The 26,859-nt window shown below is 37.0% G+C and overlaps 1 protein-coding gene across 1 annotated transcript in view; it reads right to left on the bottom strand.

Moving 5' to 3' along the window:
- LAMA2 (laminin subunit alpha 2) overlaps nucleotides 1-26,859 on the bottom strand; it is a 499,033-nt gene that overhangs the window by 160,550 nt on the left and 311,624 nt on the right. The window contains 4 exon segments of the mRNA XM_032215335.1: nucleotides 3,486-3,592; nucleotides 8,272-8,483; nucleotides 18,382-18,468; nucleotides 21,962-22,089. Coding sequence (XP_032071226.1) covers nucleotides 3,486-3,592; nucleotides 8,272-8,483; nucleotides 18,382-18,468; nucleotides 21,962-22,089 — 534 coding nt within the window.

The raw sequence follows: 26,859 nt of genomic DNA, 5'->3' as shown, positions 1-26,859 counted from the left end.
TTGTAGAGTCCCAGGTCACCTTTTATGCTCTTCTGACAAGCAAAATCAGTTGGGAATTCACTTAACAACCATGCTACTAACTTAACAACTGGAGTGATTCACTTAACAACTGTAGCAAAGGATGGTTGTAAAAAGGGACAAAATTCACTTAATAAGTGTCTCACTTAGCAACATAAATTTTGGACTCAACTGTGATTTTAAGTCAAGGACTACCTATCTTAAGGCTTCTACATTCAAGCAAACACTGTCCCAATTATGAATTTCCAAGAAGTTTTGGAACTACAGCCAGAATAGCAGGCTCTCTCCACCCCACACATATGATACAACCAGCATCTTCTCAATTAAGGAGAGTTTCAAACAGAGCTTCATTGCAAAGGGAAACTGCAGGAAGATCTGCCTTTCAAAATACAAGACCAAGGAATTCCCTGGTCACCTTTAAACTCTTGGTTTGGTATAAAGTAGCTCAAGGGATTGTAGCCCATTGAGAAGAAAGGCATTATTTCTTTTAACACAGATTCTGCTATGCCAGAAATATTGTTATTTTTGACTTGTACCTCCCTATGCTTTAGACTTAGAGCATCACTGCAAGTGCTTAAAAATATCATGCAGAAAAGCATATAAATGCATCTGGCAGTGAACAAACATGTCTGTTCATATTACTTGTAGCAAAAGGTCAGCAGAAGCAATGGTTGCCTAAGGGAGTTACAAGAATCTGCCTATATCTATGTACTGCAGGGGCAGATAAGATCAGAGAGTTCATTTAGGGTTCATCAGATTCCCTGTTCCACATCCCTTGAATTCTGCTGCAATATTTTAACACGAAGATGTAAAATTAAATGGAAAGCTAACAAGCTGCAAAACAAAGCACCTGCCTGTATCACATTTTACACCTTACAAGACTCTAGAGCAGTGTCTCTCAACTTTATCAACTGTCTTGGAAATTCTGAGAATTGAAGTCCACATATCTTCACATTGCCAAAGCTGAGAAATACTGCTCTAAAGCATGCTTTGGGAAGCATGTTACCAATTTATGTGGCAATAAAATGGCAACCATTTAATTATAATGTGTCCAATTTCCCAAAAGGAGGCTATACCTCATTCATACTGTGTTTCCCCGAAAATAAGACAGAGTCTTATTTTCTTTTGACCTCTGAAATAAGCACTTGGACTTATTTTGGGGAGGTCTTATTATTTTTGAGATGCAGGAGGCAGCGAGCATGATCACCTCAAGGCCGCTGCTGTGTTGCAATATTTTCGGAGAGGGCTTATTTTAGCCCAATTGAGCTTATTATCTGGGGAGGTCTTATTTGCAGGGGGGAAAAGGGAATTTTTAAAAGAAAAAAAATCAACCCTATTGGATTGAGAAAAGTTTTTTTTATTTCTTTGTGTACTAATGGTATTAACTTTATGACTAAAATTGTCTATCCTCTATATTAATTTAAAAAGTACTGTTGTGAGGTGTTTGTAGAAGGAATTCCTTAAGCATTTGGGTGGAGGCTCTGTTCCCAGAAGGTTATAATTCAATCATTGTAATTTTCCCAGCCTTGTTTTGAAAGTTGACAGGACATTCATTTTCTTTTCAGGGCCTTGGATAGGTTGTTAATGAAGTACTTCCCAGCACAAACACATGCCAAAATGCAATGCATGCGGAATGCATCATGTTTTATTACCATAGCAGAAGACTTGAAAGCACCCCTTGGACACCCACTTGCTGTGGGAGAGCCCCATCTTTGATGGGGTGCTTTCATTTGTTGAGAGTTTGATGGCTTCCCTTTCCGGATATACACCTGCCTGCTTAGTTCACACCGTTTACCGGCAAATCCAGATTTACAAATGCATCTCCCTGACACATCACAGTTCAAGGACATGGATCCTACTGGATTGCAGCCACATGGAATGCAGAACTGCTTTTCTGGAGCCCAAAAGTAAGTGGACTTTTGAAGAGGAAGAGGGGAGGAAAACAAGTTAAGAAGTGAATGTATACGAAATGTCAGAACAGTAGATAACATGAGAATAAAAGAAAGAAATACCAAAGATTTGTAGAGCTAAATCTCAGGCCCAATCATATTACAGCATATTTTCAATACTAAAGGCATTGATTTTCACTTCTAAAACCAAACAAATGTTGCCATGAATGATTTCCAATAATAATTGTTTTCATTTACATCACCTACAATAAGAAGCTTCCTTGAAATTTCAACATTTTGGCACAGCTATTTGGCAAACACTAGTAAGAATTCTGGAAACAATGTTTAAAAATTTTGTTTTTAAAGTTCTGGAATACTGATGGTTCCTCCTTGCACTTCCAGCTGTTCAATTTTAAACAGCCATACAGGAGATGTAGACAAATGTCTAGTAGAAACAAACATTGATATTCCCTAAAACACTCTCTAATTTCATAATTACTCTCTAAACTAATTACCTGTTTATTAGCTCCAAGATATACTTGGTTGTTTGATCTTGCTATTTTACAATAGTCTATTCTAAATGCTTCAAGGCCCAATATCAAGAGCTTTAAGCATCTATATTTCATGAGAAAAAAATTATAAATACTTCACAATCTTCACTGATGATGGAACATATGGTAATTTAATGTTAAATGCTTAATGAACTTTGTGCTCATCACTGTATTGTCAGGATTCAGAAAGGCATTGGAATTATTCCTTATTCTGATTTCCTTATTTATTCTGTATTTTTGTATCTGAGAAAAGAAGATTAGATCGAATGATACATTCTATATAGTATAAATAGTTTAAGCTTTGAAATCTTCCTAAGAGCATCTGATGAAAGCATGTACTATAAATACATTTTATATATACTTAGAGATATATAGCATTTTATATATTGTGTATATCAAAATAGACATCTCCATGGCATAGTTCTGCTGAAAGTGCAAATATCTGTTTTTAACTCATATCACAGGTTAATGTCTGGAGAACCCAGATCCTCACCATTGTTTCTATGGTTAGTTACAATACATAGTAATGCCTTTGCTATAAAGGAAATATACATAAGTTTGCACAGTTAGCACTTCCCTCCATCATAATGCTTTATGGATGAATGATATTCCATCTCAGAAAAAAACAGAAAAAATATTTTTATCACACTACAGAGAAAAAGATATCTGTCCATTCATCTACTTGAATGTTTTAAAAACAAGTAAACTCTTATGTCAATATTTTTAATGAAAATTATTCCTCGCCCTTTTGAAAGCGTAAATAAAATAATCATGATATATTTATTATGTTGTAGATTCTAAAAGTGGATAGATTTTTTGCCAGAAAAAAATAATAGAATTTATTTAGCAAATAGAAGTGTTCCAGGAACACAATGAAGACAAAGATTTTAATACTGAAAAGGATGTCACATAACTTGCCATGTGTGTAAAAGTACCAATGACATTTCATGTATATAGACACGTTCTTCTATTCCATAAAAGATGGGAAACAGAACAATTAAGTCTGCATCAGATTCTGGTGTCTTACCTTACACTGATTACACTGACGACCCAGAACATTGGGCTTGCAATGACATTGTCCAGTCTTAGAGTCACAGGCTTCTGAAAATGAGCCATTGATATTGCAGCTGCAGGCTTGAGGTAGACAAGAATATGTTTCAATGAGACAATAATGAATATCCATAGAACACATACGTATCATACTGTATACATAAAACATTTCCTGGCAATCTTTTTCAAGAGTTTTAGTCATCTAGCTCCTGTAACATTTTAAATTATCTTCCACTAATGAACAGAAGGCTAGAAAAGATCAACTTCTGGAGCAGGGGATGTTCATACATTACAAATCAATTCCTGCTTTATGATTTAAAGCCTGTCATCCAGCTAATTCTCCACAGTTCTTATACAAGTAAAAGACTCTAGAATACCTAGCAAGGGAATAAAGAGGAAAATTGTTTTCTCTCATTTATCATCTTTTAAGAGCTGAAGAAGTGGAACTAACCCAAAAAGACACAATTCTTCATTTACCAGTAGCTTGCAGATTATAAAAAAAATGAGCAAATTAAGTCAATAATCTGATCTGTATGCAGACTAGGGATGTGCAGTCACTAGAGGCAAGGGAGGCGGGGCCTCACCAGTCTCCTGAGGGAAAGGAAAGAATTTTAAAGAATTTTTTAAAAATAATTAAAGCCAGGATAGTTGCTACCAGATTTCAAGTCACAGTGGCTTGGTGTCTGCTCTCAGTGTTAACTATAGGAGGAGGCCAGAGAACTTGGGGCCTCCTTTGCATAAGGAATTTTTCGCCTTTTAAAAGTTAAGAAAGAGTTAAAAAGCAAAAAAATTCATATGCAAAGGAGGCACTGATTCTCCCGCCTCCTGATCTGGGAGCAGCAAATCATGTCTTGCACTTGAGCAACTGCACAATCGAGGTTGATTCAGGAGAGATTGCTCTGGGCCGCCAGCCGCCATTTCTTCAGTAGCAATTTCTTCTCTGCCCAGCATTTTCTACTGGGCGGCTTGCCCCGGCCTGCAGCCAGCCCATCACCGAGCAGGGAGGATGAAGAGGAAGAGGGGGAGGAGGAGGAGGAGGAGGTGAAGAGCGGTGAGTCCTTGTGCCGGCTGGCCGGCCAGGCAGGGAGCAGGTCGGGTGGGGGGTGGGTGGGCTGGCTCTGGCTGGCTGGGAAGGGGGGGATCATTGCCACTCAGGTGGTCCCCACCGCCAGCAGCTTGGGTGTCCTGGCTCCGTCCAAGTTGCTTGCCATCGCGCTCCGCCGCCTTGCCCCCCTGCCTCCTCCAACAAAGAATCCTGCTGCCCCGGCCTGCAGCCAGCCCAGCACCGAGCGGGGAGGAGGAGGAGGAGGAGGAGGAGGAGGAGGAGGAGAGCAGTGAGTCCTTGTGCCGGCTGGCCAGCCAGGTGGGGAGCAGGTCGGGTGAGGGGTGGGTGGGCTGACTGGCTGGGTAGGGGGCCACCTGAGCGGCCATGATCCTCAGTGGCATACTTTTGGAATGTCAGCAGGGACAGAGGAGGCGGGGGGGCAAGGCAGTGGAGTGCGACGGCAAGCAGCTGGGATGGAGCCAGGACACCCAAGCTGCTGGTGGTGGGGGCCACCTGAGCAGCAATGATCCCGGCTCTGCTGCTCCTTGGTGGCATACTTTTGGAATGTCAGCAGGGACGGAGGAGGCAGGGGGGGCGAGGCGGCAGAGTGCGGCAGCGGCGAGAAGCAATACCCCTGCCGCTGTGTCCGACAGGCTTCTCACGTTTACGTCTGCCATAAATGCGAGATGCCTGTCGGACACAGCAGTGGGGACGTTGCATCTCACCGCTGCTGCGCTCTTGCCTCACCAACAGTAACCCTCACCACACGTCACTGATGCAGACTAATGATTCCTTTGTGTCAGACCCTATGATGGCCTTATACCACTTGTAATTTACTCAGTTTAATAAAGCAACCAGCATTTGTGGCAGCCCAACATATGTTATTTTTCCTGAATTAGAGTGGAAGAAGTGAGGAACTATTAAATAATATCAAAGTCCAAATACATTTTCAACGTCAGGTTTTGTAAGATGTTTATACTTCAACTCCCAGAATTCCCCAAACAGTATGCATGATGGTTGGGAAATTCTGGGAGTTGGAGCATCTTAAAATTTCTGAAAAACACTACCTTTTACATTAATGGTGTCAAATGACAATTTGTACTGGCCTTTCATCTTCTGTTCAAAAAACTGTAAAATACTATTTAAGTATTAAATGGAGCATATATGACCATTCACTAAACACCTTCCCATTTTACTTTTTGTCCCTTGAGTAGATCTAGTTCTCAGAATAAGATTCTTCCTTATTAGCTTTAGGCAACATCTCATTCCAAATGTTGCATATGCATATTTTAAGAGACAGTGTTTCTTAAAATGAACCCCAAATATATTATTCCCTTAAAAAACTGACATTTGAAAATTGCCAATAATTGGCTCTGGGGAGTAGTTTTTTCTATGGATAACATAATCTATCTATTAGTCAGGATGTTGTTTATTTATGGATACTTTTCATGAAATTCAAAGCAATGAAAAATAAAATGATTATCTATGGTTGGATGTAAATGATTAGTTCAGCTGGTATAATGAACATCTTTGCCATATATAACCATGAATTTGGAATTTCAGATGCTAAAATACATGTCTCAAATTGTGTATGGTTTATCCTGATAGGTTTATCTATGAGTATATGTGATAATACTTGTTTAAATTACCCATATATTCCATCTATATTTGCAAATAAGCCCATGACCACTGAATTTTTAACCAATGTTCCATGAAAAATGGATACATTATTCAAACATTACCATACATTACCAGAGAATAAGTCATCTGGCAAAATTAAAACTATGTGTATATCTGTATCTGTAAAATAAGCCTTTATACATCTGATTCTGTGAAAAATGTTGAGTACTGGAACTGTGACTCAAGGAACATCAATGCAATGAAGGGAACTATAATTCCATATTGATTTTTCAAATTTGGGGCTTTGATGTGGGTATCTTTAACAGATAAGTCATCAGACATGCTAGTGAATTGTTAATACATAAACTCATGCTAGTCTAAATTAACCAATTTCATTGTATTTATTTTGTACAATGACAATAAAGGCCATATTATCTAAATATGCTAGAATGTTGTTTGTACTGAGAATCTAAGCACAGTCAGACTTATTTGGGATTTGGATGACCCCTACATCATACATATCTTAAGAGCTGCAGACTAGACAGAGACAATGAAGAACACAACACAAACTGCCTGTCTACATTCTTGAATGGGTGTTTTAATTATGGAAATAGGAATGAGAAATAGGAGTGTTTTTTCAACAGATCTGCAACTTTGCAGAAATGGTCAAGAAAAAACATCACGGAATAGGGGACAAAAGAATACAGTAAGAGAGCTCATCTTCAGACAACAGCTGTGGTTGCAACAATGATCAAGGGAAAACTTAACAATGGACAAGTGATAATATCACAGAAACAAATATAGGCAGAGATGAGTATCTCTAGGGTTTTGTTTTATTTTCCAGGCTTTATTTATTTATTTCCACAATACGTAAAACTTTAAAATGTAACTGAAAAAAGGAACTGGTTTCATAGAAGTCATGTTGGGGAGAGTCATACTCATTTTGTTTGTTAAGAACATCCAACTATTTATCAGAGCTTTATGATCAACAAATTGCTCTGAATTTCCTGCTATCTTCTGAGTCATTTTATAGATTAGCCCTTTTATAGATTAGCCAAAACTAAAGTTCAGGTAAGGATTAGTGGTGTTTTATTTTTCAAATTCAATTTCATCTAGTTTCTTATTTTTAAAATTGAAATCATTCTACCTGCTTATATGTTAGAATGTGATTGGTTTTAAGTAATTTTTAAGTATTTTTGTTGCATTGTCTATAGTAAATTCATGCAGTTCCCTGCAAAACCTTTAGCATTATTATTACATTTTCACTTCCTGGCAAAACACTTAAAAACACTGAAATGGTTCTATCCTGTCAAAGATTTGGCACCAATACTTATGTTTATCCTAAATAACCTGGGAACCCTTCCAAAGAAGGTAGATAATCTTTGAAAGGATTACCAGTTTACACTCTTGCAATAATCAGAGAAATTGTCTAAATTATTTTTGTAGTCTTAGTGACTATATGCTTTCAACGGGTTTACAAGTTTGTTTCAACACTAGAATACTCCAACTCCTCAACCTCTGGCATACAAACATGGCATTCAATGGAACACTTCACACCTCTCTTCCTCACAAAGAAATACTTTAATTATGATTAATTTTACAGGGGTGATTCATTCCCAAACACTCTGTAAAAATGGGGGTAGTCAGTTTTTATAAATGTGCAAACATATATTCATGTACAATGTTTTATCTGTGTTTTTAGTTCCTTTGTCTTATTGCAGGGGGCATTTCCAAAAAGGGTTTAAAGCATGGTACCATAATGAAAGGGGGAATAATGACTGTGGTCTGCATGAATAATATACAATTATATATAATAACTCTCCATGATGGAAAGAAAGTCAAAAATTGAAGTACAGAGGAATAGAAAAGGGTCATATCTGTAAAAAAAAAAAAAATCATGACCACTAGGCTATTAACAGGTATTGAGTGTGTGTGTGGGTAACCAACAAGACAATCTGAATGGCCCTGCTTTGTGTAATATGGATTTACTCTACGTAATGCTATGCAAATAAATGCACGTACCGTCTGACACACTCATGAGCTGTGCCTACAGGGAATGAATGCATTTTGACAGGAAAAGCAAATTTCCAGGACTTACGTTGACATTTCTTTACATCAAGAGCATCTCCGAAATACCCATCAGCACACTTCTCACAGTACTGGCCTGTTGTACCTGGCTTACATTTAAGACAAGCTCCAGACAAGCTGTCACAGCTGCCAGGAATGGAGAAGTCAAGGTTGTCATTACATTGGCAAGGCTGGCACAATCCCCCTGGTTTCGAAGGTTGCCCAAAATAGCCTTCTGCACACCTAGGGCGACAGACAGATCAGTTCAAGCACTTATTTCGGCCTGTTGGTCTAAAACAATGGTTACAGTTTTGTGGTTTTTAGGAAGCACTAAAAATAGCTTGATTTGGATACTCTGAAGCATTTCCAGATCCTTTCCTCATTTAAAAACAAACAAACAATAATAATAACAGACTACAGTAGCAAAAGTACCAGCTGATATTCTGCCAGCTATACTTTGTGTTAGATAATAATGTGGAAGGAAGGAAATAAGAAGGGACTATGCTGCAAGAATTAAAGATGAAGAAAATCATAGTTAGAAATATCATCTTTGCATTGAAGTTTATGTGGCACCACCTAGGTACCACCTATAAGGGCACAGTACCATAACTTACTTAGAAAACTGCTATTCTCCTCCTCAACGTAAAAATCCCTGTTTAAGATGGAACCTAATAAACTTTGCAAAATGACAAGGAAGTAGAGTATATGTATAATAAATCTATATCTCTATCCATAAGAAAGACTGTTTCTGAATTATACATGTATGCAAATCAAATGCCTTACTCTGAATATGTTTAGGATAGTAGCTAAAATTCTCTTTGGACTCCTACCATAAAATGGGCATATCTGTAATGTTTAGGAGAAAATGTTAACGACCACATCATATGAATCCTGTTCAGTGATCAGCTTCAAAGGAGGTTGATAGGGCAGAAGACAAATGGCTCCCTAAGACCATAGTCTCCATGACTGGTAATATATAACAACTGAATCTTATGCTTAGAGCCTTAGTCTGCTTATTTTGTTCTTAAATTACATAGAAGCATAGAACAAAGGTTCCCATGTGGCTAATGCAATATGATTGCTGGAAGTATATTGGAACAATAAAGATTCCTCCAATTAATACTCATTATTCTCTTTGCTTATCGGATTTTGTTACATTTTTTTATTTTTCCATTAGCCTTTGTCTTTCATCTGATAATGCCAGCAATTCCACCACCACCCCAAACCCTATTGTAATAACAACACTCTAAGGATGTGTGGAATGCATGAACTTCTAATCGTAACTCATTCTTCAATAAATGACAATCCACTTATATTGCTCTTTGGTGCTCTGCTACCTAAATTTAATACAAACTTTTGTCTCTGGTATAATAGATCTATATGCCTATTCAGCATTCCATTGGAACAAATTCTCCTAACAGAAGACCCTACTTTGATATCTTTCAGTTCAACTGGGAATTGGAGGCATTACAGTTGTTAGGGTTCTCCTTATATCTCAGCATTTCAAATCCTCTAATCTATTCTGCTTAGCTAAAGACATACTTACTATCACCATTTTATTTCCTTTCATCTACTATGCCGACATTCATGGAAAACAAATTCATTAGAAATGAAATATACGACATTGGCAGGAAAATAGGGTACCATTATCAGGATACTTATGAGTTATAAAAAGATATTGTTCATATTTTTCTAGGTTTTTAGCGTTAGTTATATCAGGATCAATCCTAATCTAGTAGAAAGTACATGTTTCTTCTGATGACTATAAAGTCATTCTCTTTCCAAAGTTCATGTTGTGACTTTTAGGTTAAATCACTCAGTATTAATTCACAAAGAATCTGATTAATCTATTCAGAAAGGATATTTGGGAAATAATAATTATTCCACATGAATGAAAGGAAATTGTTGAGCTGCATATGATGATTTCTGAAATAATTGAACACTAGTCATTTCTAGAGGGCAGCAAGTATCCAACTGTGCTTGCTTTTTTGAACACTGTAGCTTAAGAAAAACAACAGAACATAAACTTAAGCAAGAATTCTTGGATGTGGACCTGTCCAGCACTTTGCAAGTTTGCAACTCAGTTTCCCTCAAGGAAGTTCTTTGGATTTGTTTCACACACTTTTAGATTCATTTATAGGCCTCTTCTAGATCTTGTGAATACCAGAAAAGGCCTCTGAGATGTTCCTGTGTAGATCGGAGCGAAGCAAAATGCCTGATTCACTCTTAGAAATGAGAGAGTTGTATTTCTTTACAAAGCAGCTTTGAGTCACAGTGGATTTACTCAAATCTAGGTGGACAAGGAATATAGAGTACAGAAAATAGAGTTGGGAGAGGACCTTGGAGATTTTCAAGTCCAACCCCTGCTCAAGTAGGAGACCCTATACCAGTGATGGTGAACCATTTTGGCACTGAGTGCCGAAAAGTGACCAAATGCTCGCACAACCCAGAAGAGGAGCTGCAAAGGGGACATGCAAAGGGGAAATGAAACTTCCGGTTTCTGGCACTTGCATGCACATTGGCCACCTAGTCTTTCAGTTACTGGCATGGATGCTGTGTATGATGATCAACTGGCTAGCATGCATGCCCACAACCAGAAAATGTTCCAGTTTCCAGCACTGTCGCATGCACGAGGCCAGCTGATCGTTATGTGTTGCATGCACGCCACAAACCTGGAAGAGGAACGGGCAATGCAGCACATGCCAGGCAAAATGGCTCTGTGTGCCACTTTGGGCATGCATGCCATAGGTTCTCCCTCATGGCCCTATACAATTTCAGACAGTCTTTTCTCAAAAGCCTCCAACGATGAAGCACCCACAACTTTGAAGGCAAGAGGTTCCACTAATTAATGTTCTCATTGTTAGGAAGTTTTTCCTTAGTTCTAGGTTGCTTCTCTCCTAATTAGTTTCCATCCACTGATTCTTGTCTTGCCTTCTGATGCTTTGGGAAGTAAGGGATTTATAATTTCAAAGTGTAAATATACACTCACTGCAAAGGATTTTTTTAAATTTTAAAAAGGGTCCACAACAATATTTTGTTTGTAATTTACAGGTAGTTGTTGCTTAATGAGTTTCAATGGACACCTGTCCAAGTACTCGAAAGATACTTATGACCTGGATTTGAAGTTCTGATGTCTGCCCCTCCCCCCAGTGGTCACATGATTGCACTTTGACTAGCTGCCATTTGCAGTGTGTCCTGCGGTCATATGGGCTGTGATTTACAGGATTTTGTTTGCCAGAAACTGGTGTTTGTTTTATTTTTCTAGTAAAAAAGAAAAAGCCCATTGTGAACAACAGTTTCACTTAACAACCATGACATTTGCTTTGACTGCCGCGAAAAATAATTTCATAAAATGGAGTTGGTCACATGATTACCTGCTTAATGACAGGCACAAATTAACCAACCTAATTCTGGCCTCAATTACGGTCCTAGTCAAGGAGTACCTGTAGCACAGTCACTTCATGTTTTTCTCCATTTCTGCTAACTTTCCCTGCTTTAGAAATTTCTGAAAGTTTTCTTGTTTTCCTTACATTAAAATAAAATCATGTCAGTTGGTTTCTGGTTCTTCCTGAACAAATTCCAAACAGTTACCTTTGAGAGCTTCTAATTCAAAGTCTCAATCTTTGCTGAACATGCGTTGTGCCATTCACCTCGAGATCAACTATAACACCTCAGATGTTCTTGATGAGACCTGAGAACTGAATTAGAGCAAAGGGATGGAGAGAAGAAGAAAGGAGAGAAAAAGAGAAAGCCACACAGAGAAAGACAATATCCCAAGTACAGGCCTTAGGGCAGGGATGTCCAAACTTTTTGCAAGGAGGCCCAGATTTGGTGAGATGAAAATGTGTTGGGCCCACCATTCAGCCTGACATTCTTTGAACCATTAACATTAAATGCAAATGAACTATTTTACGAAAGACTAAACAAATAACTCAGGTGGGGAGAAGAGGCTGTGGGCCACTCGAAATTTGAAAACGGGCCGCAATTGGCACCCGGGCAGACTTTGGATATGCCTGACTTAGGGTATAACCATGAAAGTAATAAGGAATCCATTGAGAGAAAAAGGTTGGCAACAAAGGCAGAAACGTTCCACATTTACCAAAGGAGAAATGATATCAACTTAAGATACAGCAAGGAAATAGTTACAGAACATCTGGAATATGAAATGATGTTCCTTTTTTTAAAAGGGTAAAGACAAGAAAAGATGAAGCAGCAGCAGAAGAAGAAGTGGGCAACTGTTAGTCCAGATAAACACATATAAATGTAGCCCAGTAATGTATAAAGATTTGGCAAGAGTGGAAAATAACTTGAAAAAGAAACACTCATAAAGTCAGTTCAAGCACTGAAGAGGAAACATTGTGGTTTCAAGGCAAAATTAATGAAGAACACTTCATGATAATTTCTAAATTAGTTAGTTTAATAGGTACACATGACAGAGGAGCACTGGCATGCTAAAACATGAAGAGATTCCAGGCAAATTCTGAAGTGATTACTCACGTTCAGTTAATAACTTCTATAGAAGACTTTCTAAATACACAAATGCAAGTGCCTTGAGCATTTTTATGCAATTTGTAACCATAAAAAAACAGATTCATTTCTTGCTTTCCATGGATGGCACTTGTGAATGGAAATCTCAATGACCTCCACATTGACCAAGTTATAAGTAAGTACTTTTCAGCTGATTTGGTTCTTACATTTTTTAGCTTCACATCTCTCAGGTTTGAGAAGAGGCCAGCAGAGAGGAAAGATAGACAGAAAAATGTTCAGAAGTGACAGTAATGGTGATAAGTGAATGAATATGTAAGTCTTTCTTGTGGCAGATGGATTAGGCCAAATATAGCACAATATAGACTTTCTGTAAATGTTGAATTCTTTGATTCAGTTCCCAGGTTTCCTGTTAATGAAGGGTAGCATATGGCCAATTGAATATACTTTCTAAAATTTTCCTCCTTAATGTTAGACTGGAGGAACATTCTATAATTGTTTGTACTTCTTTATATGAATTGAAATTCCTCAAATGTCACATACTGCAGCACATATTCTAGTGCAATGTTTCTCAACCCTAGTAGCTTTAAGGTGTATGGATTTCAGCTCCTCATGCTGACTGGGGAATTCTGTAAGTTGTTGTCCATGCATCTTAAAGCTGCCAAGGTTACCATTGTCCTGGTAGACAGGACAGTCTCCTACACTGTCTTAGTAGACAGACTAGACAGTTATCACTGTCCTAGTAGATCCATTTTTATGTCCTTAAAAATAGTGCTTTACCATTTTAATATTTGTAGAGATTCTATGCATGTCCTGATCTTTCTCCTTATAAACCACTCTTATAGAAACTGTGGAATTACAGTGATGAGAACTATGAAAAAGAATACAGGGCAGAATGAAAAAGAGTTTGGATGAGAAAAAAATGCACATAAGAGAAAAATGGTGCATGATATATATACGGATAAAAAGATAGTTGCAAAGAACTATAGCAGAGAACAATAAAAAGAGAGAAGATGTAAAACAATTTTGTTAGAATATACAAATTATTTGGAATAAATAGACTAGAGGTCCAAACAAGAAGCTTTTACTAAAGCGAAGAGAATTGAAAATAAATGTGAAGAAAGAATTTAGGATGAAACTGAAATGACACAATGCTGGAAGGAGTATTTTTTTAAAAAATATGCATGAGAATGATGACAATATGTTGAGTCCTGAAACAAGATTTACAAATGTTAATGTCAACAAAAAAAAAAAATGATGCCCTCGAAGTCATAAATGCTGTGATGATCTTGGAAAACAGTAATGTTGCAGGCATAGATGGTATAACACTTAAAATATCAATGTGGTTTGCTTAAGAAGTGGTTGCACAACATGTTTAATCTTTGATGCATGCATCTCTATCTGACATTCACAAGAACCTGTCATTGTTCTGATATACAAAAGAAAAGGTAGGAAGAAAGAATGCAGATTGACAGGGAAATTAGTTTGCTAAATATGCTTAGCAAATTTTTGGCATAATTTTAATAAAAAGAATGAGATAAGACAATGATGAGAGAATGCAATGAGAAGACATTGACAAAACTTGAAAAGAGGACCTTTAGCCAGGCAAGGGTTGTGCAGATTATTTTATGCTTGTCGATTTAGAGAAAGTATATGATAAAGTGAACAGGTTAGAATTATGGAACATTTTTCTGGAAGTCAGTTGGCTAGTGTAATTAGAATGATATATGATGTAAATAAAATATTATGAGAATGAATCAAATGCTTGGCAATGTTTCGACAGCACTGAGGAAAGAGTAGGGGAAGATGAGTAATGTCTATTGAATATGTTGATGCATAAAGCATCACCAACATATTGATGATATGTTGATATTGATGATATGTTTGAACGTCACAACATAGGTTTGTGATGTTATACTTATGATGTAACACAATAAAATATATGTAAGTATGTATGTTTATAAAGCTATGCTTTTTTATTCAGAACTTCAATAATTTGCAGCAAAGAATAGATTCTGTAGAAATCTGAAAATTAATGAACCAAAACAATATTTATTTAAAAGAGTTAATTCAAGAAAAAAACAAGCTTGAAGAAACAAGGTTGAGCAAAAATGCTAATGGGAATAAAGTTTTAAGTTAATTATATGGGACTTTCTCTATGCCTTTGCTTGAGAAACTAGGGAGTGCCGTGATAATGGAATGATTTGCAGGTATGAAGGTTAATCTTAATATAAGTGAAATATCCTTGACCAATAAGCAGTTACAGAACATGAGAAGTAGTGTCAGCAGAATATGGTGAACTCTGTGGGACAGCATAGTTTTTAAAAAATAAATGGCATATAGTTAGCTCTTTAAGTAGGTTAATGGAGAAATGATAAAGATCATTATAGTTCTTTGTCAACAAGTGTGGGGGAAAAAAGAAATATGGCTCAAAATAGAAAAGATCCATGTTACATCCCACCCCTAAAGTAATTAGACATATAGGAATATATCACAATTATAAGACTATAGTCCTAATAGCACATGCTAGCAAGATTCTGTTGGAGATTCTGCAAAAGAGTTTAAAGCCCTATATGGAGAGAGAAGCAGGTGTCAGAAATAACAGGGAAACATGAGAACTTATAGCTAATATTAGATGGTTAGTTGAAATAGTAACAGAGTATTAAAAAGAACATTACTTCAGTTTGACAGGCTAATTTAAAGGTTTTGATTGTATTAAAAATTCAAGATTTAGTAAGCCTTTCAAAACAAAGCCATATTCCAGCTTTTGATTCTTCAGATATGAAATTGCTACAATAATTAGGAAGCTATATTTACTAACGTAAAAAGATTTACCATCAGAAAAGATTTACCATCAAAAAGAAGACTGTATTCTATCACCATACCTATACCTCTATACATCTGCATACATTATATACATTTCAAGGATGGAAAAACTAAAGTGTGGGATTGAAATTGGTGTAATAAGAGATATGTAGATACTATGTTGGCTGCAGAAACTAAAGAAGACCTAAGAACAAGCATACCAGAAGTAAAACAAGAGATTAAAGATAGGGCTTTTACTGAACATGAAGAAAACTAAAATTACATCAACAGGAACATTACATCAACAGTAAACAATGATAGAAGTAGTTGTCAGTTATAATTATCTAGGCTCCACAATTAATGAAGAGGAAGAATATGTAAAGAAGATTGAAAAAAGAATAACAATGGTCAAAAAAGTATTGAAGGGCCTAGACAAATCCTTGAAAGATTGAGACATTTCAATCAAACAAAGATTAGGCTGGGAAATTGAATGATATTCCTGTTATAAAATACAGATATATGGATGAACTCTGCATGAGAGCAAGAGGAAGAAGATTGGCTCCTTTCATACACGGTGCTAGAGAAAGCTGCTTCACATTCTTTGGGAAGCCGAGAAAACCAACCTTCAGTACTAAAATACATTAAGACAGAATGTTCACAGGAAGCAAGTAACTAAAACTTAACTAAAACTAGGAAAACATCAAGAGGGCCAGTGGTGGGATGTTGCCGGTTTAACAACCAGTTCCTTGAGCATGTGCTTTGTGTGCATGTGTGTTTTGTGCACATGCAGCATGAAAATGGAGCATTTAGAAGCTTAGCTGCTTACCTTCCAAGTCAGCAACGCTAAGTAAAACAGCTGGCTGTGCCGCGTGATTGAGATGCATTAGAAAGCAGGAAATAAAGGACAGGATAGAGCAGAGGGCAGATAGGTGGGCCCAGCTGATCATTGGAGCGAACTGGTTCGCTCCCAGGTGATCATCAGAGCTACCATTTTATCCAAACCAGTCCAAACTAGTAGAATCCCACCCCTGAAGAGAGCGGATGCATCTATGAAAAATATGATGTCACAGTACTAGGTAAAGAGGTGAAAGGAGAAGAAGCAGCTAAAAGACATGAAGTGAATATTTATTTTTTATTTGTTAAATTTATTTGCCACCCACCTTGCTGAAGGACTACCCTGGGCACAGGGGTGGGTTGCTGCTGGTTTTACTACAGGTTCGCAACCTGTGCACGTCAGGCATGCACATGCACTATTAAATGTAAATTGTTCTTCACACATGTGCAGAACAATTTACAGTGAACTATGCACACGGAGTCATTAAAATCTGAAATGGTGACAGCCCAGCAGCGGTGAGGGAACCGGGTCGGGGGCTTGGCAGGCCTGGGTCTCTGCCGGTTCTGCACCCCATGCCTGAATTCCGGGAGCAACCCACCTCTGCATGGGTAGCTTATAACAATAAAAACAGAAATGAAGAGTAAACATAATAGTATCAAAGTAACGAAACAATAAAGATAAACAATGACATAAACAATCAAGGTATCATAATATGTGATTTAAAATGGGTGGAGGGAAGTCAGGAGTGCAGGGGCGAGGAAGGATTTGGCATCAGCCCAGTTGCCACCTCTACTGTGGTACTCTTCTCCCCCATTGGGTCTCCAGGCCAGCTTGCAGAGCTAGAAGAGACCGAGTGCTGGAAGCCCCCCAAACACACCTGCAAGAATTGCGTAATGAGCTGAGAGACAGAGTATCTTGGAGACCATTCATCCAGAGTTACCAGAAATCAGCTGTGGTGGTGCAGTGGTTATAGTGTAGTACTGCAGACTACTTCTGCTGATCACTGGGTACCAGCAGTTTGGCAGATCAAATCTCACCAGGCTCAAGGTTGACTCAGCCTTCCATCCTTCCGAGGTGGGTAAAATAATTGTTGTGGGGCAATATGCTGACTCTGTAAACCACTTAGAGAGGGCTGTAAAAGCACTATGAATCAGTATATAAGTCTAAGTGCTAGTGTTATTCAGTGGAGCATCACAATAAAAATATGGGATTTTAAAATATAGGACAGAAAACTAGAAAGGGGAAACTGTCTCCAATTTATGTTTCCCCTTTGAATCACGCCTGTCTTTTATTGACTTTTAATTGTCACAATTTTAAAAACATTTCACTCAACCCACTTCAAGGAAAGAGCAAAAAAAGAGAACAAAGTGAAGATGTACAGTTTTCATCATTGACTGCCAAATGTCTGCATTTGTCTTTGTTCACTCACTTGGGAAGTCATTCATTTTTATCATCCAAAAAACGCGGGTGGGTGGGGAGAACACTTATGAAACATTGAGATGATAACAATAATCCTGTTTTCAGATACTGAATAAACATTTGAAAGAATCCAAAGCTAATAAGTTCGAAAACACACAATTAAAAATAATTAAGATAAATAAATCTCACCCTCTTTCTCACTTGAATTTGGCTCATTCTGAGGAGATGAAATGGCAACTCACTGAATAATTGATTAAATACACTCTTAGTATTCTAAACAAATTTGGAAGGCAGTATAACAACAATTAAACCATTCTCAAAACCCAGCAAAATAAAAAAAAGAAGAGAGAAAAATGTTTTTTGATGTAATATTTCATGTTTATCTGGAGAATTATACTTGTTGGCTCATAAAGCAGCTGAAGAAATTTTCTCATTAAAATAGAATTCTTGCATGCCAGTGATATTCTGGGGCACTATCGTACATAGGTCTTTAAATATGGGTATATTAATATGAAAAGACATTATGCTTTTAAAAAAATAATGGAACATTCTTAGATCCCCCTACCCCATATTAAAAAGCATGCAAAACTATCTTACCTTTCACAGCGTAAACCAGCATACCCAGGGGGACATCCATCACAAATGAATCCATGAGTTTGGTCCAAATGACACGTGGGACTGAAACTTTGTTGGTGGTGGAGAGCAAGAACCAGGTTAAGGAAAAAGCATAGAAAGAAATTCATTAGCAGCATAATTACTGTTGTTTTCTGAAAGCGTGGCTTTCAAAACAGAGGAAGGGGAAAGTCTGTCTGGTCTCACACACAGAGCTTAGGGTTTGGCTCCAGCCAGTGGAGCTATTTCTGCCGACACTGGATATAGCTCAAACTAGTGGCAGCATTCAAATGACATGTTGTTATGGGCCTTTGGTCTATCAATGAGACTCTACTCCATTTTAAAAAAGCAGGAATGTACAGCTGTTTGTCTGAGCCCCTAAGGGCCTGACAACATTAGATTCCCAAGAGAAAGTTCACTGCAGCTGAAGGACAATTGATGGGGATGTTCAATAATCCCAGTTTACATAAACAGATAAAACACACTCCTGCACCAAAGAGAAAGTAAGTTGCTGCTTTTTAAAGGACATTATCTAACAGCATGTAATTGCATAGGTCAACTGACTAAATAACTAGCATCTAACATCTTGCCTCAAGGCAATATCCAATATCCAAGGCAGAAGATGTTCTTAGAATGGGAGAATGTAGTTTTTCTGACTGCAACCTTCTGTGCTATTTTGAATAGTCTTCTAAGTCTCTGGAGCAGACTTCAGGAAAAGAATGAGGATGTGGGACTAGCCAATGATCACAATCTTTCTCATTCTGCTAACAGTGCCTTCAATATCAATTAGTTACTATCCATAAAGCAATTCTATTCACAATCAGGAGGGCATTTCCAATCATTTCAATCTGTCATCAGGTAATCCTAGAAATATTTCCTCAAAAACAAATCTCGCTGAATTCAAAGGGACTTGCCCCCAAGTAGCAAAAACTGATTGCAAAGTCCATTAATCATTTTCACCATAATAGCAGTTTTTTTCACCACTTCTAGCCTGAAGTTTCAAAAAGTTGCATATATTACAAATGGAGCTTTATATTGATTTATTTGATGGTTTCCTCTCTTTTTTTTTCAAATATTATAGCAGCTGCAAAGTTGCTTTTACACGTATATAATAAGTTCATTATCTCTGAAGACATTTTACCCTAGCTGTGGTGCTCTGCCTTCTAGTCTCTTTTTCCTCTATATTTCTTTTCCTCCCCTATCTGATTGACACACTGGAATGAAGTAATCTGCTGGCACACTGAAAGATGCAAGCAGTTTGAAACAACAGGGTATCTGTCACTCTACTATTTTAAAGAGATCAGTCTTCAATTATTCTTCTTTTTATTTCACTTTGAGATTTGTTTGCACTACATAGTTGTTAAATTTTCCAAACAACTCAGCAGTAGGTTTGCAGCCTTAGGATAAAGCTTAGTTTAACGTGATTGTAGCAGTGCAATAAATATAAGCAAGTAATGGCATCAGTCTTTCTTCTACTAACAATTAACACCTGCAACATTATAAGACCTAAGTGAAATTTTTAAACAAATCTTATGAATTGACAGGTGAACCATTATTAAAAGAAACCATACAAGCTGCGGTTTTAATTATTGTGTTTTCTGCTGAAGTCTAAAGTTTCTGATTGGCAGCAGAAAACAAACATGTATCTATTTAGGAAATATCATTAAATTTAATGGAACTTATTTTCCAGTAACCATAACCTAGATGGATGATATAAAAGGGTGTTTTAAGTCCGAAGAAAGTAATATTTTTGTGGGCATTCCAACTACACCCTGGGTTGTATGAATTAAATCAGGACTGGCAGAATAGCAGAAAACAACCCAGCTCTTCTTTTTGGTTATTTGGACAAACTGGTTATTGTTTGCTTGCTTGCAAAGAATAAGTTTCCTGGACCAATTGTAGGATACTTAAAAAAAAATGTGTGAAAAAATCACACAACTGAAAATGGTGATTTGCAACTAAATTTTGACATTATAATCTTATGGACCTCAAAATGCCACAACATATATAAGCTCATTTGCCTGCCCCCTTAATGATAATTCTGTTTATCAAAATAATTGTTAGAGATTCTGGTAGGAGAAAGGAGAGAAATAGTTCCACTTATGTGAGGAAAGAACACAGCACAGAGATGGAAAGTAGCAGAAAAGAAGCATTCCTGAAATCCATGTCATTTGTTTTATTTGCCAGGTATGTGAATTTTGATCTTACTCAACCAGCATGACCTGATTAGATCCTCAGAAAGTATGCTGTTTATGTAAATATAGCAAGTATAATAACCTCAGATGTTTTAGATATTGTATATTCTAAAGGGAGAGTCCAGCAAGGCAAAGAACATTATTTTTTCCAACTTAATTTCCATATGTGTTCTGACCTAGGCTTCCTGATACAGTAAAAAGCAGATACAGTCTTAAAAATCCTTTTTTTTTATTTCAAAGTACCCCCAGTATACAATTAATAAGGCTCAGAGATAAACAGTTGAGAATACCCAGTACCATATATACTTCAAAGTCTAATTCTACCTATCTCCATTGTTGTCAAATCCATTGTGCATGCGAGGCTTGCCTGCTGCTAGTTCTTCTCTTTCTTTTATCATGGCCACATGGAATACATAGAGTTGGTAACAGACCAACAAGTCACAAAGCACTGCAAATAGACATCAGATTTCTGAAGACTATATAACTGTCTATAGTGAATAGTGCCTGACAATTTGAAAGTTAAGCAACTTTAATTATGGTGCACATTGAGAATCTGAAAGAAATTATTCCAACCTTGTATAAGCAGAGCCTTTCAATAAAAAAACCCCCTGTAATTTTCAAGCTTCTTGAGCAAGTGAAAAGAGGTGGCTGCTTTAAGAATTGTATTAACTTTAATAAGGCAACATCTTAAAATAGCAGCATCTTTATTCAGGCTTACATGGAGGTCTGCAAAAAGTTGGGCAGTTTAAACAAATAGGGAAAATATGCTGGCATAACTCCTTCTTAATTATTTTTCAAGCTTGTATATTATGGTATCTAAAAATTGGAAGCTTTGCTTGTCCCTCTGACAAATTATTGAGTCTTCTAAGAGGAAATTATGGGTTTTTTTCTGGACCATGTGCTTTTATTATAAAAACATATTATAATAAAATATATAAAAGCTGAGTCATAAGAAGGGTCATCTTTTTCCAGAGTACAAGATCCAAGAAATTAGCTATTCCTATTCCAAAGTGAACTCTATAGGTTTAACCCCAGTTTGCTGAGAACTATAGAAAATCTCAGGAGAAATAGATCTTCCTACCAAACTGAACTTTGGGGATCATAATAGATCTATGACAGTGGTGTTTTCCTTTTCCCTTTTATCTGAACATTGTGAAAATGATGGAATATAAAATAAAGCATTGTGTGATTGTAATGAAAAGGTACTTTGTGTTGATATTTATTGCTTTACTGAGAACTAAGAGAACTGGTGAATTTTTGTGATACCTTGTACATTGATGTTAATCTTTTTTTGTTTTCTCATGGACTGATGAAAGAATACTTCAAGGAACAATTTGATAGTATTTTTACTGACTGAATTTGCAACTTACTTGTTTGAAGATATACTCAGTGGGCAGGTACACAGCTGGCAGTCATCAGCTTTCCCTTTAGTAGCATCTCCATAGAAACCAGGAAGACATCTATCACAATATCGACCACCTGTGTTGTGCTTGCAGTTCTAAACAGACAGAGGAAGAAGACACAAAACATCCTTTTTCAGTGCATCATAGAGTACTAGGTTTTAAAAGTAACCTAGCATGGTATGGAATCCCTTAGGACTCAAATTGATGCTTTGTTTCCATCAAAGACTTCAAATTTTGTACTATCCCATCTTATATAGCCTATTCCCAGCCTATTTCACATTCTTGTAACAACTTTATAAACCATGATAGTCTGAAAACCAATATATGACTCAAGATCACCTTGTAAGTCAGATGGCTGACTTTAATTGTATTGAGTTTCTCTAGCCCAATATTATAACCATCATCTTCCAGACAGAAAATTGAAGTGACATCTGTTAGATCCCGCCCTTTTACCTGCCCCAGTAGTTAACTATACTTTTCATTGCCTTAATTAATTCTAATTCATGAACAACCTTGCTCAGGATATATTTCAATAATTATGCTAATTGATAGCACATATACAACATTCAGTAGGGATTAGATACCAGGGTATTGGCTTATTTTCTTATTTTACAGATTGCTGCATTGCTTAGTGATAGCCCTTCCTAAACTCCTGTATCTCATAGCAGGACAGGAATTGATTCTGGAGACTTAACAGATACCAGAATGTTGATAACAGATAACAGAATAACAGAGTTGGAAGAGACCTTGGAAGTCTTTTACTCCAACCACCTATTCAAGCAGCAGATCCTATAGCATTTGAGACAAGCGACTGTCCAGCCTCTTCTTAAAAGCATCCAGTGATGGAGCACCCACACCTTCAAAAGACAAACAATTCCTCACTATTAGGAAATGTATCCTTAGATCTAGGTTGCTCTTCTCCTTGATTAATTTCTATCCATTGTTTATTGTCTTGTCTTCTGCTGCTTTGGAAAATAGATTGATCCCTTCTTCTTTGTAGCAGTCCCTCAAATATTGGGACACAGCTATCATGTCACCCTTAGTCCTTCTTTTCCCTAGACTAGAGCAAGAAGTAGGTTGTGGTCTTCAATCACCATGCACTGGAAATGGGAATCTGTATGTGCCTTCATGTCCTCAACAGAAACCATAGGCTTATCCTAAGAAATCTTACAAAACTCAAATAGTCAAACACTACACTTTCAGAGTACATCCAAAATGATCTGAAGAAAGAAAAATGGGTCAAAGCCTGCCTGAAAGGCCATGTATTGGAGCATGTATAGTCATTACCAGTGGTGGGATTCAACCAGCTTGCACCTATTTGGGAGAACCGGTTGTTAACTTTCTAGGCAGTTCAAGAAGCGATTGTTGGAAGAAATCTTATTTTGTTTTTTTCCACTTTACAAAGCTAATCCTGTAAAGAAGGCAGGAAGGAAACATTCTGGTGTTGCTTCTAGTCTAATGTTTATCGCCCTGCTTACAGAAACTGCCCCTCTGATTAACCCTTATCACATTGTAACAGCTAAGGCGAAGCCCCCATGACCTGAGTGATGTTGAGTTAGCCACGCCCACCGGTCACATGACCACCAAGCCCTGTCTACCCACCTGGTCATTAGGGCAGAGAACCAATTGTTAAATTATTTGAATCCCACCACTGGTCATGACTTCTTTAATTAGAACTAGTCATTCAAGAAAGAGTAGAATCAATGAAACTCTGTTCCTTAAATCTTAAAACCTCACAGATCATCCAAAAGGATATCATGGTACACAATATTGAAGGTCACTGAAATGTCTGAAGTGATATTTTGTAACATTTGCCTCCTAATATATGTATATGGTGCCCCTAACTTTCTGCCCTTTAAGGTGGCACTTAAAGACTATTGCATTTTGCAAGGTATTTCAATATTAACAATAACAGGTTTGCCTTGAGATAGATTTTTAATTTGGCATATTATTCATATTATTATAATTACATTGACTGCATTAATGAAAGCTGTTTTGAGTCCTTTCATAGAAGAATGGAGGAAGAAAAGAAGGAAGGGAAGACCCATTTCCTAATGGTTGCTCATAACCTAAAAGATAGATTATTATGAGAATATTATTATAAATAGGAAGTAAGAAACCAAAGTAATATTGGATTTAGGAAGAAAGATAAATCTTTTCATTTGTCTTTGCTTCCTTTAGTTTTATTACTTGCAGTTGAAGATACTATTGAGATACTATTGAAGAGCATTTATATGCTATTTTTGTTTTGTACATTCAAAATTCTGATAATCTGATGATTTATTTTTGGATATGACATCACATAGCTCACACAAAAAGCTAATCTCCCATATGTGAAACCCAACTCCCAAAATGCCTTTCCTGATTTCAATCCCTTCCTTCATTTTGGCTATGGCATATTCCATACTTACCATGGCTCCGAATTACTGGATTCCCCTGCCTTCTTATAGCTCTAACCCACAGCAAGAAATCAAGTATGAAATTGCTTATTTTTATTAGGCATGCTTTTGAGGAAAAATAGTACCATTGTTTTATGGTCCTCTGCATCAGGAGAACAAACCAGTACATTAAAAAAAAACCTGGATAAAATAGACAAAAGATAGATCTAACAGGTCTGCTGTTCCATGATTGAACTTAAGAAATATGAAAAGAAGAAAATGGCAGCTATATTGTTTCATTATTCTATGGCTCCAAAGTTCCATATTCTGAACTGTAACTAAGGAGCCTCAAGTCCATATTTGACCATATGGCTCATTAGATGACTTACTCACCATCTGTCAGTTTACAATAAGAGGGTTGCTGTTGTGAGAAGAAAAATGAAAGGTAATATAAAGCTGCCAGGAAAAGGTAGCTGGTGTTTCAATGTCTGTTATAATGCTGTGACAGATCTAGACTGTAAAAATCCAGGCAACAATTAGCAGGCAACAAGAGAATACTGTCATTGATTGCTTGATTATTTCATCTTTTCAGTTTAATTGAAATGATTCGATGTGGTGTATATTTGATTAAAGACATCACAGGTAGCCCTTAACTTATAACCATTTATTCAGCGAATATTTGAAGTAATGCCAATACTGAAAATAGTGACATGACAGATCCTTACGCTTATGGCATGGTTGTGTGCATCCCAACAGTCATGTGATTGCTATTTAGGCATAAATGCAACAATCATGACATTGATTGCAATGTCCTGAGACAGCATGATCATTTGTGACCTTTCCAAATGGTTTATGGCAACCAAAGTCAATAAGCCAGCAGAGAAGTTTGCAAATGGCTATCATGTGATGACTTGCTTAATGGCCACAGGGTAAAAGGCCATGTATGCCTAACTTAATGATTACACTACTTAAAGATGTCATAAGTTGAGAATTACCTGTAAATTCAAACCAAAACAAGAAGGAGCAATGCTAATTACCATTCAGGGTAACAAACAACAGTATAAAACAAATACAAAATTTAAATCCTTTAAATATTAAATTCATCAGAATTAAATGACTTCCAATGAAGCTGGCATCTGTATGCAAATCCACAGTTAGTCAATTCATATGCCAGCTGTTGCATTTACTGGTGGGAAAGAAAAGAAAAAGAAGAGCAAGAACCAAACAAAAACTGTTTAAAAAACTACTAATATATACAATCCTGCTTAGGGAGATTAATTATTATTAATTATTAAGGCATCTGGAGGATAAAAAGTAGGTGAGACTATAAATTAAGCAAAACAAGAGATAGTAAGAAAAGAATGTCAAGAAACGAGGTCTGCATTTTTAGTTTTAAGATGGCTTGTGAGAGGAAGCAGATGGCATTGAAGTTATACCTTTCGTATGCTTTTGGATAAGGCAAGAATCTCCAGAATCTAAAATGAACAATGATGACTCCCTATTTTTAAAATGAAACATTGATAAATTATCTCAGGAGAAATAAAGGAAAGTAAAAAGTTTTTTCTAGATGCCATCATAATACTAATATAATACTAAACTAACATAACTTACTAGCACTGGCATCCATCAAGAGCTGTGATACCGCAATGGTTAGAATGTAGTACTACAGCTAATTCTGCTGACATCAGACTGCCTCTTTGGCAGTTCGATTCTCAACAGCTCCAGGTTGACTCAGCCTTCCATCCTTCAGTAAAATGAGGACCCAGATAGTTTGGGGCAATATGCTGAGTCTGTAAACTGCTTAAGAGAGGTCTGTAAATCACTATGAAATGGTATATAAGTGCTATTGCTATTGGGGATGAATACAAAGAGGTCATAATAACAAAAACAATACCACCTGTCAGCCTCTGCTTTGCTGCTGCTTTTTGGCTGCCATTGAAACGGGGGGGGCATGGTATTTGGGGACGGAATCATTCTGTACTGGAGGACTGTTTATTAGGGAGTTATTCTCATCATCTCTTTGCGCATGTGGAAGGAGGGGAGTTTCCCGCCGAGGCCAACTGTCCAGCATTCCATCCTGATGATGATTTTTGAAGATGTCTCCCACCTGACAGTTGGGTGAATTATAATTGCACTATGGACTGGGGTACCAAGGGGAGGAGAATGAATCATGTATTGATATCTATTGCTTTTGCGCCTTTTATTCAGATTCAGCTTTGCTTTGCTTCTCATCGTTTGTAACCAGTAAAAGTACACTTAATTCTGAAACATGGAGTTGAGTGGTTTTCTTGGTTATTAAATGAAGGGGCAGTGACACAACCCCTATGTTATGCATATCACGACATTGTAGGAACTTATGAATGGGGTGGAACTTATATCGTAGCACTTTATTTTGTCAATTTGATAAAAGCAAGAACCAATGGTTGTCCACAGCTACTAAATAAATGAGTGAGAAGGAACATGTCAGCCTAATTTATAGAATCATAG

Source organism: Thamnophis elegans, chromosome 4 (assembly GCF_009769535.1).
Source record: "Thamnophis elegans isolate rThaEle1 chromosome 4, rThaEle1.pri, whole genome shotgun sequence".
NCBI classification, from domain to species: Eukaryota; Metazoa; Chordata; class Lepidosauria; order Squamata; family Colubridae; genus Thamnophis; species Thamnophis elegans.
This window is presented reverse-complemented; position numbering and strand designations above follow the sequence as displayed.